At 39.6% G+C, this 19,331-nt stretch overlaps 1 protein-coding gene across 1 annotated transcript; it reads right to left on the bottom strand.

Annotated features, from left to right (window-relative positions):
- Positions 1-264: 264 nt before the first annotated feature.
- LOC134357597 (cysteine-rich protein 2-like) lies at positions 265-15,842 on the bottom strand. Its single transcript, XM_063069219.1, has 4 exons — positions 15,704-15,842; positions 14,722-14,816; positions 5,481-5,535; positions 265-972 (listed from the first exon to the last, which is right to left on the bottom strand). The coding sequence occupies exons 1-4, from the start codon at positions 15,744-15,746 to the stop codon at positions 896-898; spliced, it is 270 nt and encodes an 89-aa protein (XP_062925289.1). The 5' UTR covers positions 15,747-15,842; the 3' UTR covers positions 265-895.
- Between the last annotated feature and the right edge of the window lie 3,489 nt (positions 15,843-19,331).

Here is a 19,331-nt window from a genome sequence, read left to right as displayed (position 1 = left end):
CAACTGTGCTAAGTGTTAAAGCTTCTTTCTGGATTTGAAATACCCTGTTTCAAATCTACTTTTTAACAATGCTGTGAATTTTTTGAGGAGGTTTAATTTGGCAGAGGCATCTCTTTTGTTGCACCAAATGATAGATGAAATCCGATTTCAATGATAAGAAATTTCTGTTCAGAGAGAGCAAACATAGCATCAACTTTTATTTTCAGAAACCATCTGGAAACTCAGTAACTATATTTCAGTCAATGATTAGTTGACATACAAATTTTCTTTTATACATGGAATTTAAAGTGAGAAAATGATAATAGTGTAGCAACAGGAAATCAAGAGATGCAGACAGTAAGTGCAGAAATAAGTTTTTTATTACAGAAAGATATAAAATTCTTACAAATAAAATGACATTCTATTGCACGGGTTACTCATGTATAGCTGCAAATAGCAGTCCATACAATGGTTTCTGCAATTGATTCAGTGCACGAATGGTTGGAACACTAACCAGTCTGTAGAGACCAGTCTGTTTCACAGCAGCTTGTCTCCAATCAATCAAATTAATGTGTTGGATGGAAAAAAGGATAACAATGAGCTGCTTTATGAAGAATCATAGATTTCTGTATTGTCCTTTGAAGACTTGATTTCACTAGAAGTACAAACAGGACCACAGAATTACTGTCAGACATTCTGAAGCAAACAGATTGGTTTCATGTACAAAGCTATATTACCATGGATGGTTTGAGATCAAGTCACTTTGAAACATTTTCTCATTTACACAACAATGGAGCGCAGCAACTAATTAATTTCTAAAGATAAAATTGTTTCTACAAGCTGTTACTTTTCTGTATGTTGCTGTTCTGATTTTCTCAAGAGTTAAAGCTGCAAGTCATTCTGAAACAGGATGAAGCTAAGTGCTGGGGTTCTCAACTGGAACATTGGATCCCGCTGCTCCAGAGGTAGTTCGAGATGCTGGCCGCCTTGGTCCTGCAGTGAAATACAAGCAGCAATGAAATGAATGGTAAATGAATATTAACAAAGTATCAGACATTAGAAACTTCACCCACTGAGCTTATACATAGTTCTCAAATTGCTTGCCTTACAGAACTGTATGGGCATGATTTAACATTTAGTTTGTTTCTTTAGAATGATTAGTATCTAAAACTGCACATTGTGTATTTCGTTACATCCCTGCTAAATATGTGCATATCAGCTCAGCTCTTTGGATTTCATATTGCTTCATTAAATCTCTCAAACCTGTACACAGTTCTGACTAAGTTGCTTCTTCATGGACTATTCACTTCTCACTTATTGTTCACTCTATGCCTGTAATTTATTTAGAAAACTACTTTGATACTGATTTTTTTTAAATTTCTATGTTCCTAGAACTTTGATTTACCTCAGACTTGGAAGGAAAATTTACAAGAAGCTACAATAGATACTTAGATACTCTGTGTTTGTCTGTGAAGATAATTGTGAAAGTACAGTACATCACCAGCTGCAGTCCCAACCTGAATAGTTGCATACTGAAATCACTGCCTTAGATCTCCCAACCAAAACGGGGGTATTGCCATTTAGTTTTCTTCTTGTAGTATAGTTTTATACATAAAGTAAATGGAAAATTTAACTACTAAACCCCTTAGGAGAATTGGGATTCAAGATTCACTTTCTGAAGACATACCATGGTACAGACTGTTGTTGTTCTAATATTGCTTTGCCAACATTCTTAGTTAGAAGGTGATATGAAATGCAAGTTACATTGTAGTGTTCTTAAGGTACATCCTGTAGATGTATATGTAATAACCTTAGTGCATGACAGTTGAGGTGACTTGCTTACTGCTGTGTTTCATGTGTGCTTGACATCCGGTGTGTGAAGACACAGAATCTTTCCTTTGCTGTCAGTAATTGGACTGCGTATCTCTGTCGTCATGCTGGCGTACACATACTTAGCATGCAGCAACTATGTCAAGAACTTGACTGCATTTGAACCTTAATCATTGTTTCTGTGAAGCAGTGAAACCTTCCAAATTGATAATGATGGAAGAGGAAAGGTTCTATGTATACTGTGTTCAAGTATATTGTGTTAACTGATCCACCTGCTCCTGTTTGTCCCAACTGTAGTGTTTGTAGTACCACAGAGCAGAATATCAGGAGTGTATACTGTAAAGTAGAGACTCTTGAACTGAAATTCCACAGGTAATTCAGACTTTAGTAGCCATTATAACAGAAACTATTAATCAGGATTGCCAAAGTTGACAAGTGTTTTGTATAGACCAAACTGGTAACATAATCACTATGAACTTCAGTTTTGGCTAATGTTAAACCACAAAATATCAGATCTATTTACTGAATGGATTTGATTGCACGAATCAAAATTCAGTGATTGTGTTACAGATAATGGTATAAGTCTGATAAAATAGTACTTACAATTTGTTTGTAGATATGGAAACGTGGCAATGCTACATCATAGACTAACTCAACGTAGTACCTTTTAATTACAAATATTGCATGATTTGTAGCTCAAGACTGTGGAGCTGTTGAGTTGTTGAAATCTTTGGGCAGTAGAAAAAGGGAACCTGGTTTGATGGTTATGAAACTCTACACAATACAGTTCATGAAATATCCTAGCAAACTGTGGAGTTATATAAAGAATTGGTGAGAAACAGGAATAAAGCATGTCGTCACTAGCTCAGGTTTATTAAGGGGAGGCAATAAGTGGTAATCTTTCCAATTTACACCACAAGAACAAAGTAAGTACCTTTAGTTATAATCAGAGAGAAGACCATGGTTTCCACAGTGTTTCAGTTTTAAAAAAAAACAGAAGTATATAAAAAGAAGTGGTTAAAACAGTGATGAAATAAAAATCATAGATTGAAAGAAAGAGTAAACTTGCATTTATGGGCTATAAAGCATCTTTTGCATTTCCAGGAGATACTGAAGCATTTCACAGCCAGTGAATTGTTTAAGTACGACGGGTGATTGATAGGTTCATGGCCTAAGGTAGAAGGAGTCAATTTTAGGAAACCCAGCACATTTATTTTTCAGCATAGTCCCCTCCTACACGTACACACTTAGTCCAGCGGTCGTGGAGCATTCAGATCCCTTCTTTGTAGAAGTGGTCCACAGCAGGGGTGATTGATAAGTTTGTGACCTAAGGTAGAAGGAGATGAGTTATACAGCTCTCGTTACATACACGTGCAGTTCAACTCTTTTAGTGAAAATGCAGAAAGTTTGAAGTTAATAACTCATCTCCTTCTACCTTAGGCCATGAACTTATCAATCACCCCTGCTGTGGACCACTTCTGGAGGTCCAAGACGCCAACTTCTACAAAGGAGGGATGCGTATGCTCCACGACTGCTGGACTAAGTGTGTAAATGTAGGAAAAATAAATGTGATAGGTCTTCTAAAATTGACGCCTTGTATCTTAGGCCACAAACTTATCAATCATCCCTCGTACTACAGTTGTTTTTAACGCAGCCAGTGTGGCAGACAATTTGTGCATTCAGAGGATAAATAATCTGTTTTAGTAGTGTTACCTGATGAGGAAAGAGAATTGTTCAGGCACTGCAAGACACATTTTTTGCAAATATTGATATAAGATCACTGGTAAGCACATGAGAGAGCAAATGGTGTCTTTATTTAATGTTTCGCTGGAAAGTCAACACTTCTGACAGTGTAGCCTTCTCTCAGTGCATCACTTAGATGGTGTGGAGACTTTCAAACTGTAATTCCATTGGAAATCTTGGCATTACTAACAACTACGTCTGAAAGGAAATAAAATGGATTGCCAAAATGGACTGTAATCCTTTGTAAACAAGACTGAATTCAGTTAGAGTCATTGAGTCACAAAGCAATACAGGACAGAAACAGGCCTTTCTGCCCAATGGCTCCATGCTGTTCATGTTACTCAGCCAGCTCTTCCCAATTTCCTGCATTCAGCCCATATCCCTCCAAGCCCCACTCCTCCGAGTACCTGGCTAAATACTTCTTAAACGATACTATTGTATCTGCCTCGCCAACTGCCTCTGGCAGATCATCCCATGTGCTCATCACCCTCTGCATGAAAAAGTTTCCCCTCAGTTCTCTTTCAAATTTTTCCCTTCTCATCCTAAATCTGTGCTTCCTAGTTTTGGACTCTTCCGTTACCATTCACCTTATCTGCACCTCTCATTATTTTAACCATTTCTATAAGGTCACCTCTTATTCTCTGGCATTCTAAGAAATAAAGACCTAGTCTGACTTCTCTCTATAACTCAGGCTCTTTAGACTTGGCAACATCCTTGTAAATCTTCTCTGCAAGTTTTCCAGTTTAACCACAGCTAGCTTAATCTTTGTGAACCAATTTCATTTTGCTAGAGCTAACCCACAAGCTGTCAAATCTATTTATGATTGATACTAAAACTTTCCATAAAACGCACAGCATTTTGGTTATGAAAACCAATTATTTGAAGATTTTCCTGCATAGGACAACATGAGGAAACAGAGTGAGTGAACAATAGATCAGGGTGAATGGAAGCTGGTGAAAAAATGTGTTAGTTATCTCCAAGGTTATATTAACCACAAAAATGTGGAAATAAATTTTGAAATGAATCTGTCAAATCATTAAGGTTATGTTAATCTGTGGTTAGCGTGTGTTTGTGTGTATATACAGCTATTGACAATAGACAATGGGTGCAGGATTAGGCCATTCAGCCCTTCGAGACAGCACCGCCATTCACTGTGATCATGGCTGATCATCCACAATCAGTACCCTGTTCCTGCCTTCTCCCCAAATCCTTTGACTCTGCTATCATTAAGAGCTCTATCTAACTCTTTCTTGAAAGAATCCAGAGAATTGTCCTCCACTGCCTTCTGAGGCAGAGCATTCCGCAGAACCACAACCCTCTGTGTGGAAAAGTTTTTCCTCAACTCCGTTCTAAATGGTCTAGCCCTTATTCTTAAACTGTGGCCTCTGGTTCTGGACTCCCCCAACATCGGGGACATGTTTCCTGCCTCCAGCATGTCCAATACCCTTCTATCTTTGTGTATGCGTACTTCTGTGTTTCACTATTTGTCTGTGTCTATGGTCTCTTTATTATAATAGATGAATACTAGGAATGCCAATGGATTCAGCCCAACAGATCACAGGTACAACCTTCTCAACCATTGACCACTTCTACATGAAGCGTTGCTGTAGGAAAGCACCACCAGGTTCAAGAACAGTTTCTACCCCTCAATCATCAGGCTCTTGAACAAAAGGGGATAACTACACTCATTCTATTTCTGGTGTTCCCACAACTGATGGTCTCACTTTAAGGACTCTTTATCTTGTCATTTTATGCTCGTTATTTATTGCTATTTATATATATTTGCATTTGCACAGTTTATTGTTCATTAATCCTGTTTACAGTTACTGTTCTATAGATTTGCTTAGTGTTCCCACAGAAAATGAATCTCAGGCTGGAGACATGTATGCACGCTGATAATAAATTTTACTTTGAATATACTACCTTACCTCTTGGTCCAAAATACTGTAGGTAGCAGTGGCTGCAGTATGGTTTCTCATCATGCTAAGCAAAAGAAACAACAATGAAATTAATTTGGAAAATGTCTTTCATCCACAAATATCCTTTTTTTTTTACTTGCAACACACACAAAATGCAGGATGAACTCAGCAGGCCAGGCAGCATCTATGAAAAAGAGTACAGTGGATGTTTTGGGCTGAGACCCTTCAGCAGGACTGGCGAAAAATCGTGGCCTGAACATTGACTGTACTCTTTTCCATAGATACTGCCTGGCCTGCTGAGATCCTCCTGTATTTTGTGTGTGTTGCTTGGATTTCCAGCATCTGCAGATTTTCCCATTTTTCACTTTTCTACTTTTGTCACAGTCTCATGCTTTAGACATAATGGGAAATATACACAACAAAATTCCACATTCAACAAATGGCGATGAATGTCCCGGCAGTCTCTTTTTCGTAATATTGATTGAGAAGGAGATGTCATTAAGAACTTTTGTTTAATAACTGCACCTCCAACAGTATAGTAATCTGAACAAATGAACTGTCATCAATGATTGTAGACTCTTGTAAACAGAAACTCACATTTATCATCCAGAGGCTTACAATATGCGTTTATCTGATGATATTTCTCACTCAAAAAACCTGTTCAAGCAGTTAATGTACAGCATTTGACTACAGACATGGGGCAGTAGATGTCTGACAATTATAAATTCTCCTAAGAAGCACCTACAACTATGCTCATGCTTGCTGATGAAAGTAAGGTTTGCACGAAGCTGCAGGACTACAGAAGGAGGCTGATTATGGTGACTGTATTTTCAAGGCTCAGCTAGCTTCTCTGTTTCACTTGAAGCCAGCCGAGTGTAGCAGCTGAAGCCTCTAGTTGGTGTAAATGCTGTTTATTGTGGCATGGTACGTGTTAGGAGGATGGTGGTAGCATGTAGGCTCATTATCAACTGTGTTGGCGCGTGGCCAAGTGGTTAAGGCGTTCGTCTAGTGATGTGAAGGTAACTAGTTCGAGCCTTGGCTGAGGCGGTGTGTGTGTCCTTGAGCAAGGCACTTAACCACACATTGCTCTGCGATGACACCGGTGCCAAGCTGTATGGGTCCTAATGCCCTTCCCTTGGACAACATCGGTGGCGTGGAGAGGGGAGACTTGCATCATGGGCAACTGCTGGTCTTCCATACAACCTTGCCCAGGCCTGCACCCTGGAAACCTTCCAAGGCACAAATCCATGGTCTCATGAGACTAACGGATGCCTATATATGCAGCTCATGATACCATCCATTTCAAGTGCTGCTTACTGCCTGCACAATAAATAGGCCCACGTTGCATCTCAAACCTGCTCTCGCATTGGATATTGTGGCCTGTCCTGTACCTTTTCTATTTTTCTGCCCCTCCCCACATTCAATGAACAACCACTGTAAACCCCTTCAGTAAAGATATTTCTTCTCACCTCACTCCTAACTGATTGACTTATTGCCCAGAGACCAATCTCCTTACATGTCAGAAGAAATAACCACTCAGCACTCCGGAGCTGCTAAGTAAACTTAGTTATTCAGGCTAATAGGGTAGCTTTGCTTATTCCAGGAATCTAAGTTTCTGTCAGCACTTCTTCAAAATTAATTGACCATTAGTCCAAACAAGTATTCAATCAGAGTCAGGTTTAATATCTGTAGCATGTGCTGTGGAATTTGTTGTTTTGCGGCAGCAGTAGATTGCAATACATAATAATAAAGAACTAAATTACAATAAGAAGTATATATAAACAAGTAGTGCAAAAAGAGAGCAAAAACGAAAGTGAAAAGTAGTGAGGGAGTGTACATGGGTTCATTGTCCAATCAGAAATCTAATGGTGGTGGGCGGGGGGAAGGAAGCTATTTCTAAAATGTATGTGTATGTTGAGTGCGTGTCTTCAGCTTCCTGTACCTTCTTGATAGTAACAATGAGAATTAATTCTATAAAATTAATCTCATGTCCTGGGTTATGTTTGTTTATATAATGGTTTAATAAACCTACAGAATATAACATTCTGTCGCCTTTTAGGCAATTAGTTCAGAAAATTCCTACATATAAAGCGTGATTGAAATGTAGTTGGATGACAGCAAAAGGAAACTAAACCTTTAATCCCAGGGGATGATGGTTTTGGGCCTCTGTTGGACTGTGTCCTCTCCAGGGTGGGAAGATTTGAAGAACCGGCTGTTGCCCGTGCAGCAAGGTTCCCCCTCTCCACATCACTGATGTAGTCCAAGGGAAGGGCAAGTGCTGATACAGTGTCATCGCAGAGGTTGCCAGAGTGAAGTTGTAAACAACATCAAACTGCCTTAGGGACACCGACTCCGGATTCCTTCCTCAGGGTTTACTCCCAAAGCCATTCCCGGAGGTGGGTATGGCTGCAAGGCAGCGGAGGTTTAAAATCAGTTTTCCTTCTCCTAGGCGGGCTGCCATCCAAGGCTGACCAGCCCCACCTGCCCGAAAACCTTTATATAAAGCACATCATAGTGATGAGTGATTTTTTTTCATGATGATCCCTCAAAACTGTGCTTGTTGGGTAGCTAGACTAATCCCCATTTGAACTACTTGGTGCTTGGGTACATTTATATAGCCCCTCCAAGTTGATTCACAGGAATATTTCTAATCCAAGCTTGTAAATGAACCAAAATGTGGCACATTAGCATAGGTTTGGTTGAAACGCCAACTTAAAAAATTTTAGAGTCATGATAGTTGAAACCCAACAATCAATGTGGGAGCAATGAAGTTAGAGGATGATCGTAAGTCTAGAGTGAGAGAGGCAAAAATATTTTGGACGGCTTTTAGACTGAAGGAAATTAAAGATAAGAAAGGGCAAGATCATAGAGGTGCTAGACAAGGCTGCCTACAGTGACATTTGTATAGTCACAGAGAGAGATACTGGGAATATTCCTGACAATCAAAACCTTTTAAATGACTGAGATTAGATTTACGGAAATAATTTATGTGTAACTATCCTCCCTTCTAATATAATTAGGCCTCACCAACATGTTATACAATTTCAACATAACCATCCAACTCCTGTACTCAATACATTAACTTATGAAGGCCAATGTGCCAAAAGCTTTCTTTATGACCCTATCTACTTGTGAGGCCGCTTTCAAGGAATTATGGATCTGTATTCCCAGATCCCTCCGTTCCACCGCACTCCTCAGTGCCCTGCTCCTCACTGTGTAAGTCTGACCCTAGTTGGTATCCAAAGTGTAACCTGACTACCCTGGTTGCTCATCCAAAATGAAACTCCTCACACTTCTCAGCATTAAATTTCATCAGCCATCTTTCCAGCTGGTCGAGATCCCACTGCAAGCTGTGGTAGTCTTCCTCGCTGTCCACTATACCCCCAGTCTGGATGTCATCCACTAATTTGTGGATTCACTTTACCACATTATCATCCAGATCATTGATACAGATCACAAATAACAGACCCAGCACCAATCCCTGCAACACTCCACTCATCACAGGCCTCCAGTCAGAAGGGCAACCATTTACTACCACTTTCTGCAAAACCATTTTACTGCCTCATATTGAATGCCTAGTAACTGAACCTTCTTCACCAACCTCCCATGCAGGACCTTGCCAAATGCCCTGTTAAAGTCCATGTTGATAACATGCACTGCTTTGTCTTTATCAACTTTCCTGGTAACATCTTTGAAAAATTCTACAAGATTGGTTAAATACGACCTACCACGCACAAAGCCATGCTGACTGTCAGTCCACGTCTACCCAAGTACTCATATATCTAGTCTCTTAGAATATGCAAGAAGTATTGAAGGGAAAGCAGATGAGTTCAGGGCATGGATCAACACATGGAATGATGATATTGTAGCCTTTAGTGAGCCTTGGTCGCAGGAGGGGCAGGACTGGCCCGCTCACTATTCTGGGGTTATGTTGCTTTAGGCTTGATGGATTGGGAGGGATTAAGGGGGGAGGGGTGACGTTACTAGTCAGGGAAAACATCAAGGCAGTGCTCAGTCAGGACAGACTGGAGAACTCGTCCAGTGAGATGTTATGGGTGGAAGTGAGAAATAAGAAAGGTATGACCATGTTAATAGAGCTATATTATAGACCACATCACAGTCCAAGGGATTTAGAGGAACAAATTTGTAGAGAGACCCTCAGACTGTTGCAAGAAACATAAGGTTGTGATAGTAGGTGATTTTAACTTTCCACATATTGATTGGGACTCCTATACTGTAAAAGAACTAGATGAGATAGAGTTTGTCAAATGTGTTCAAAAGTTTCCTTAATCATTATATAGAAGTGCCAATGATCCAGTGATTATACTTCCATTAGTTCAAGGTAATTATGGAAAAAGATGGGTCTGGTTTTTGGGCTGAGATTCTAAATTGGAGAAAGGCCAATTTTGATGGTATCAGAAAGTATCTGGCAAACGTGGATTGAGACAGGCTGTTTACTAGCAAAAGTGTACTTCGTAAGTGGGAAGCCTTCAAAAATGTAATTTTGAGAGTACAAGGCTAGCATGTGCCTGTCAGAATAAACAACAAGGATAACTGGTTTAGGGAATTAGGTGCTAAGTCCAGGGTTGTGATCTCAGGGTTGTTACCATGCCATGTGTTAGTGAGGTCAGAAAAAGGAAATTAATACAATTTGACACATGGCTAAGGAGTTAGTGCAGGAGGAAGGGCTTCAGATTTTCGGATCATTGGGCTCTCTTCCAGGGAAGGTGGGACCTGTATAGAAGAGAAGGTTTGCACCTAAACTGGAGGGGAACTAATATCCTAGTGGGACGGTTTGCAAGTACTGGATGGAGGGAGGGTGGGGGGGGGGGGTTCAATTAGAGTTGCAGGGGGATGGGAACCAGAGTGCCAGAACTCTAGTAGAGTGATTGTGGAGACAGATGTTTTTAAGACCTCAGACGAAGTCAGGAAGCAAAAGATTGCACAAGATGGGATAAATGTTCTGAGTTGTGTACAGTATATTTCAATGCAAGTATTGAAGGAAAGGCAGATGAGTTCAGGGCATGGATCAACACATGGAATTATGGTATTGTACTTCCTTCAGAACCCTCTACTCCATCTGGTTCAAGTGACTTATCTACCTTCAGACCTTTCAGCTTTCCAAGTATCTGCTTCTCAAAAATAGCAACTATACTCTCCCTGACACTCTTGAATTTCTGGCATACTCCTAGTGTCGTCTACACTGAAGACTGATGCAAAATACTTATTAAGCTTATCCGCCATTTCGTTGCCCCCTATTACTATCTCTCCAGCATCATTTTCCTGTGGTTTGATATCCACTCTTGCTCCTCTTTTACTCTTTATATATATCTGAAAAAAACTTTTAGTATCTTCTTTTATCTTATTGGCTAGCTTACCTTCATATTTCATCTTTTCTCTCCTTATGACTTCTTAGTTGCCTTCCATTTGTTTTTAGAAGCTTCCCAATCGTCTAATTCCCTACTAATTTTTGCTATATTATACACCCTCTCTTTTGCTTTAATGCTGTCTTTGACTTCCCTTGTCAGCCATGGTTGTATCATCTGCCCTTTAGATCAGGGGTCCCCAACCTTTTTTGCACCGCGGACTGCTTTAATATTGACAATGTTCTTGTAGACTGGCCGACCAGGGGGGTGGTGTTCAAGTTCAGCAGTGCGTGACAGGGAATGAGGAAAGGTGCAGCTGACTCATATCGTTTCATATCGCCAAATCATGTTGTTTCCTTGTGGCCTGGTAGCACATGCTTTGCGGCCCGGTGGTTGGGGACCACTGCTTTAGATTACCACTTCATCTTTGAGATACATCTATCCTGCACTTTCTGAATTGCCAGTACAAACTCCAGCCATTTGCTGTTCTGCTGGCATTCCTGCTAATGTACCCTTCCAGTCAACACTGGCCAGCTCCTCTCTCATGCCTCTGTAATTCCCATTACTTCACTGTGATACTGATACGTCTGACTTTAGCTTCTTCCTCTCAACTGCACAGTTAATTTTATCATATAATGATCACTGACTCCTCAGGATTCCCTTACCTTAAGCTCCCCAATCAACTTTGGATCATTACACTACAACCAATTCAGAATCACCTTTCCCCTAGTGGGTTCAACCACAAGCTGCCATAAAATGACCTATTGTAGGCATGCTACAAATTCCCTCCCTTTGGATCCAGTGCCAACCTAATTTTCCCTATCTACCTGCATATTGAAATCCCCTGTGACAATCGTAAATTGCCCTTTTTACATGCCTTTTCTATCTCCCATTGTAATTTGTATCTCACATCCTGGCTATTGTTCAGAGACCTGTATGCAACTCCCATCAGAACTTCTTTAAACTTGCAGTTTCTTAACTCCACCCACAAGGATTCTACATCTTCCAATCTTATGTCACCTCTTTCTGCCTACTCTCTGCCTACCTGCCTGTCTTGTTGATACAATGTGTATCCCTGGATGTTAAACTTTCAAATATGATCTTCTTTCAGCCATGACGCAGTGATGCCCACAGTGTTATACCGTACCCTCCAATCTCTAACTGTGCTGCAAGACCATCTACTTTGTTCCACATGTTGTGTGCATTCAAATATAACATGTTTTAAATATACATCAAAGCTGCTGCGTTCACCAGCAACTTTGATGTATGTTGCTTGAATTTCCAGCATCTGCAGAATTCCTGTTGTTTATGTTTTAAATATATCTGTGTTTTTCCTCCAGTTCAACCTTCAAGGATCTCTGCATTCATCCAATCCTTGCTTCTTCCGCATGCCTGATTTTCATGGCACAACCAATGATAGCCATACATTCCTCAGCCCCAGATTCTGAAATTCCTCCCTAAATAGCTTTACCTCTCTATATTTCTCTTACTTTAAACCTACCTTTCAACCAGTCTTTTACTTGCATATGGTAACATTTCATGGTGTGACTTGGTACTAAACTTGCCTCGGGTTTCTTTTTCTATATGTTAAAGACACTTACATAAATGAAAGTTATCAATGCTTTCTATAACTACCTAGGTCAAGTATTCTCTCTATAAACTAGTGCAGATTATTGGCAACTTGTTTTTGGGTGAAACACATGATGATGGATTTCCACCTACCAGACATCTGAATGATGACCGAAATTCAGTCTAGTAATAATGATCTGAGCAGACTAAATGTCGATAAGGAAGCATCAAATGCCTGGCTCATAGTTGGAAATCTCTTCCTAGAAGGAAGGGTTCTTTGTGGCTATACAAGACCAGATGGTTAATACAAAAAATAATCAAAATACATAATAAAAGACCAATAAATTCAAGACAATAAATGCAAAAAATGCCAAGAGAAGGCAGAAGCAACCCAACACATTACAGGATCCTGTAGCACTTTAACACCATCCAATTACTTACACTTGCACAATCAAGTGGCAAACATCATTCACCAAAATCTTGCTTTAAAATGCAAACTCATAAAAAACACTAAACCTTACTACAAATGCAAGCCAGATCCAGTTTTAGATTCAGAGTCCTGCAAATTATATTACGACTAATCCACTATTAACATTGGGTAATCATAATAATCATTAACTACACAATTAAACAATTAAGGCCACACAGAAATATCTGTGTAAATCTCCAGAAAGCCACAATAATAGACACCACTAGAATTGTCTGAAAGTTCTTTGCAATTGAGAAATGAATGTGCTTGCCTATGCCCATACCTTAGGGTTTACCAGCTTGAGCTGTGAAAAAAATGGAAAATAATAATAACAATAATAACAACTGTCTGGACATAATATTACAGGATAGACAGCCAAGAACAACTTACTCAATAGGTATAGTCATTCCAAACATACATAACATACATAAATCAATAAGTGAAAAACACCAGAAATATGCTGAATTAAAAGAGGAAATTGAAAGACTATGGAACATGAACAGGGTACACATTGCCCCGATAGTAATATCTACAACTGGTGTCATCCCAAAGTCACTACACAATAACATTAAACAATTAGGCCTACACAGCAATATCTATGTAAATCTCAAGAAAGCAACAATGTTAAACACCACTAGTGCTGTCCAAAAGTTGCTCACAATTGAGAAATGAGAGTGCTTGGCTAAGCCTGTACCTCAGGTTTTACCAGCTTGAGCTAAGAATAAATAAATAAATAATTTTATGTACAGAGCTCTTTTCATAAAAATGATGCAGTTCAAAGTGCTTTACAATGGGATAAAAGGACAAACGTGAACACAAGATAAAATAAACATGAAAATAAAAGATAAAAAGACGTTAGTTAAAAGCAAGGTGAAGGTGAAATAAATACCATTAGAAATCTACCATCTGAGGTGAGTTTGAGTGTTACAGTCTCTCTTGCCAGCCCCAAGCAAATTACTACTGCATCTCTTGCTTCAGCAGCTTCAGTATTTCAGATATATGTACCTTTAATCTTTTATTAAAGTCAATTGCTCATAATAAAGATACACATAAGAAAACAAATTTAAAGCATATGTATGTTTTTGGGTAGCCTTGCTTTGTCTGACTGTATTTTGATTGCATTTGTAGTCATTCTGAAGGATTAGATTATGTTACTGATGATGAAAGAAATGTTTAGTCCTCATCTATTCTTTGAAGTGTTTGATTGGCTGGTTCCTTTACTCATTTTAAAGTGGATTTCCAAAATAGGCATTTTGATATTTTAAAGTTATATTTGCATAAAGCATGTCATTACAAAATGTCTTCGAGCTCCATATGGTTCACATTAACAGCCTCTGTAACATGTGTAAGGCTATTTTAAAATGTATTAATTTGCTGTCTTACTTTTACCCTGTAGAGTTAGTCAGTGTGATTTAAATTCATATCCTTTATTTATTCCAACAACCTTCATGCCAGTTACTCATGTTACAGCATTCATTTACACTGATGCACACACAGCAATGCACAACACACATAATGCAGCTGAACCTCTCAATTTATCCCTGCTCAAGTAAGCAAGCTTGCTGAGAATCACATTCTCCCTGGTGCTCTGCCATGTAAATGGGGAGAATCCCAGTTGTGGAATTCTAACCCAGATCAAGGCGAAGCATAATTAGTTTCATCTCCAGATGTACACGAGGCAAGAGATATTGATGTTCATGATTAAAAAAGAAGCGGCAGATGTTCTGGTTGTTTATAATTCCCACCAGGAGACAAGCATAGAACTAGGTTGATAGGCCAGATTATAATAATGCGACCAGGCAATAAGACATTGGGGCGAACAGAAAAGGCTTAAGACTGCACTTACGTCTGCATGCTGGCCAGGACTTAACTGACGCTTGCACCGGTAGCATTTCAGACAAAGTGGGTGGTAATCTTTGCCTAAGGATCGCTTTTTCTCCCCTGCAGAAAGAATAGTGTTAATAAAGAATGCTTTCATAACTGAAAAAAAATCACTAGTACAAGCTGAAACACTTTTCCCCCTATAAATGGCAAAAATTTTGCCAAGATCTGTTTGATTCAGAGCAACTGAATGGTAGATGAGACATACCCTTTTATCTTTCTCGAACAAGTACACCTTTAATATTGGCCCTAACAGAGATTTCATTATGATACGGATATCCCTTTCTGTCTGTTTGGATTAGCTGTTTTATCTAAAAGATTCTTTTCAACATGTTTCTTATAAGAGCAGTATCTGAGGCTGACTTCTAAGACAAAGTATCACCTCAGTGAGATTTTTTAATGAAAAACGATAATGCGCCCTTTATGCTGTTTTTTATATGCCATTTGTGCAATGACAAATTGGCATGTGACTGAAATGGAGTCCTGTTCCTTATCTACGGACAGCTGTAAGACAAGTAGCTCCAAAGCCACCTTGCTCACCGTATGGTGCACTCACTTCACAGAAAACGCATCCATTGACGGTTTTAAAAAGAGAGGAGTTAATTATTTTAGTTATACTTAACAAACATTCATCTTCACTCTGTACTAATTAATCTGTCAAGCTCAGGTCTAAACACTTTGATAAATAAGTTCACACATTGTACAATCATCTCATTGTGACTGTTCCAGAAATTTCTGTAATTTTTCTGTTTAAGGTCAAAGTAAATTCTCCCTTTAAAATCTTTAGAAGAACATATTATGTCTCTGTCGCCATATTCTTAAAAAAGCATTCAGTTGAGTTACACAACTCTGTACCGACTGCAAGAGGGAACAAGCCACACCAACATGTTTACAAAATTAATTTTTCCTTTGACTAAGTAATATGTTCTGAAGATTTGCACACTCACCAAAATAGACAGGTTTCCCACAACTTGGACAATATGAAAGCATATTTAAAAAATCTCTCAATTCAGTCCTATAGTAGATAAAGATTTTAAAAATGTAAAATAAACCTGACAGGAAAAGGTTGAAATGTGACGTGTTAGCTTTATAGGCAGGATGTGGTTTTCTTTAAGGCAACTATTAGCAAAGTCTCTCAGGAACTTAACTAAAACACTATTCATCAAAAACTATCAAGCTGCATGACTCATAATATTTCCTAAAAACTTATTTTGTATTTTGTGAAACATAGAAACATGACAAAGATCTTTGTCAAGTTTTAAGTAAGTTTGCGTTTATTTAATTACTTATTTTGAAAAATATGTTGTTTGTCAGTAAATGAGAGGTGGTGTTTGTTATTGAATGAGCATATTCATTTTGTTTTCATCTTCCAATATGTGAGCAATTGGCAAGTGGATCATTTCCAGTGTCTTTTTAAGTGAATATTATGTTATCCGGGTGCTTTGTGCTCTATGAACAGGTTGCATCTGTTTGCCCAAATATAGTTATCCGGTGTACTGCCACTAAGACAGATCACATCCCTACAGAGGAGCAGAAGAAGCCAGCCCAAAGTTATCGAGTAAGAGCGAGATACGTAGATGTGCAGCGTTACTCGGGGCAAACATTGTATTGAGGTGTCGTGTCCTCCTTGCTATTACCAGCTCCCCACTGCCTTCTCCCGCCTCCCCACTCTACAACTCGTATCTCCCTCCACCTATAGAGAAGTAGTGATATATCTTAGTATGAAATCCAGGAAGAATTTAGCAATTGCGTGCACAGCTGACAGGAAAAGGCTATTTTCAATCTGTCAGGAGCGCAAATAATGTTGAAGGGAATCTTAATTAAACATAACAACTCATGAGATTAAACCTGCCAAGTTTCAGTCCATGATTATCTGCACATAGAGAATAGAATCCTGGATTGATACATCAACAGAAGAACATTCAGCCCTTCTTCCTTGTGCTGCCCCATTGGCGGGTATTTAGAATCCAACCCCTTTCCCCAAATGCCTGCATTTATCCAATTTTATTTCAGTAGCATTCTCCAACGACCCACTGTGTATGAAAAAAAAACCTTTCTCACTTCCCCTCTATGTTTGTTTTGTCTTTATTTTCTGTTTTGTCATTTAATCCTGACCTCTGATGCTGCCTGCGTGGAATCTGCACATCCACCCTGTGAGTTTTCCTCCAGGTCCTTTGGTTTCCACTTACATCCCCAAAATTGCAGTGGGCGTGTTAATCTGCTGCTATTGTATAGTTTAATTCTAAAACGTGTGAGATCAGCTTGCAGAATGTGGGGCCAGTGAGGGTAGAAACAGGCTGATTTGGCAGATTAATGCATGACTGAGAAGCTGGTGCAGATCTCTTCTGGGGGAGGTATGACCTGTTCGAAAGTGATGGGTTGCACCCGAGGGGGAGCGATGTTCTCACAGGCAGGTTTGTTAGATCTATCGGGGAGAGTCTAAACTATTTTGACAGGGGGTTGGGAACCAGAGTGAAGGGACTCAGGAAAGGAAGGATGGTAAAAAAGCAAAGATAGCGTGCAGTCAGACTGTCAGGAAGGGCAGGCAGATAATAGGACAAAATTGCAGCCAGCAGCACGAGTATCAGTGCATTAGAGCTGCTGAATCAAAAGGGATAGCAAAAACAGCACATAAAGCGTTGCATGGAGTATAAGAGATAAAGCGGATGATCTTGTTGCACTATCATAGATTGTCAGGTATGACGTTGTGGCCATCACTGAGTCATACTAGAAGGACGGTTGTAGCTGAGAGCTGAGTGTTCAAGGTTACGTGTTGTATCACAGGGATGGCAAGGTAGGCAGAGGGGGAGGCGTGGCTCTGCTGGTAAAGAATGGCATCAAATCAGTAGAAAGATGTGACATGAGATCGGAAGATGTTCAATCCTTGTGGGTTGATTTAAGAAAATACAAAGGTAAAAGGATCCTGATGGCAGTTATATACAGGCTTCCTAACATTAGCTGAGATGTGGACCACAGATTACAATGGGAAATAGAAAGGGTGTATCAAAAGGGCAATGTTATGATAGTGATTGGAGATTTCGACATGCACGTCGATTGGGAAAAGCTGTTTGGTAGTGCATCTGAAAAGGATGAGTTTGTGGAATGACTATGAGATGACATTTTAGAGCAGTTTGTTGTTGAGCCTACAAGGGGATCAGCTATACCGGATTGGGTGTTATGTAATGAACTGGAGGTGATTAGGGGATTAAGTAAAAGAACCCTTAGGAACCGGTGATTGTAATATGATTGAGTTCAATTTGAAATTTGCTAGGGAGAAGGTAAAGTCTGATGTAGCAGTGTTTCAGTGGAGTAATTACAGTGGTGTGAGAGAGGAGTTAGCAAAAGTAACCTGCAAGGAGATGCGGGCATGGATGTCAGCAGAGCAGCAATGGCATGAATTTCTGGGAAAAATGAGGAGGGTGTAGGAAAGGTATACTCCAAAAATTAAAAAAACTACAAAATTGCAGAATAGTACAACCATGGCTGACAAGGGAAGTCAAAGCTAATGTAAAAGCAAAGGAGAGGGCATACGACAAAGCAAAAATTAGTGGGAGGATTGGTAAGGTTTTAAAAATCTACAGAGAGCAACTAAAAAATCATGAGGAGGGAAAAGATGAAATGTGAAAGCAAGCTAGCAAACAATATCAAAGTGGATAGTAAAAGCTTTTTCAAGTATGTAAAAAATAAAAGACAGATGAGAGTGGATATAGGACCACTAGAAAATGAGGCCGGAGAAATAATAATGGGGGACAAGGAGATGGCAGATGAACTAAATGAGTATTTTGCATCAGTCTTCACTGTGGAAGGCACTAGCAGTGTGCCAGGTGTTGCAGGGTGTGAGGGAAGAGAAGTGAGTGCAGTTACTATTACAAGGGAGAAGGGGTCAAAAAGCTGAAAGACCTAAGGGTTCATAAGTCACCCGGACCAGATGAACTGCACCCTAGGGTTCTGAAAATGGTAGTGGTAGAAATTGTGGAGGCATTAGTAATGATCTTTCAAAATCATTGGACTCTGGCAGGGTGGCAGAGGACTGGAAAAATTACAAATGTCACTCAGAGGAGGTTCACAAGGATGATTTCAGGAATGAAAGGGTTATCATATGAGGAACGTTTAATGGCTCTGGGTCTGTACTCGCTGGAATTTAGAAGAATGAGGGGGGAAGCTTATTCAAATCTTTTGAATGTTGAAAGGCCTAGACAAAGTAGATGTGGAAAGTATATTTGGAAGTATGAAAGTAGTGGGGAGTCTAGGACAAGAGAGCACAGCCTCAGGATAGAAGGGCGTCCATTTAAAATAGAGATGCAAGGAAATTTCCTTAGCCAGAGGGTGATGAACTTGTGGAATTTATTACCATAGGTAGCTGTGGAGGCCAGGTCGTTGGGTGTATTTAAGGCAGAGATTCTTAGGCTCTTGATTGGACATGGCCTCAAAGGTTACTGGAAAAAGGCTGGGGAATGGGGCTGAGGAGGGGAGGATAGGATCAGCCATGATTAAAAGGCAGAGCACACTCGATGGGCCGAATGGCCTAATTCTGCTCCTATGTCTTATGGTCTTATGGTTTTATGGTCTAAGTAC

Source organism: Mobula hypostoma, chromosome 16, assembly GCF_963921235.1.
Source record: "Mobula hypostoma chromosome 16, sMobHyp1.1, whole genome shotgun sequence".
NCBI lineage: Eukaryota > Metazoa > Chordata > Chondrichthyes > Myliobatiformes > Myliobatidae > Mobula > Mobula hypostoma.
Note: the sequence above shows the minus strand (reverse complement) of the source record. Positions and strands in the feature narration are given on the sequence as shown.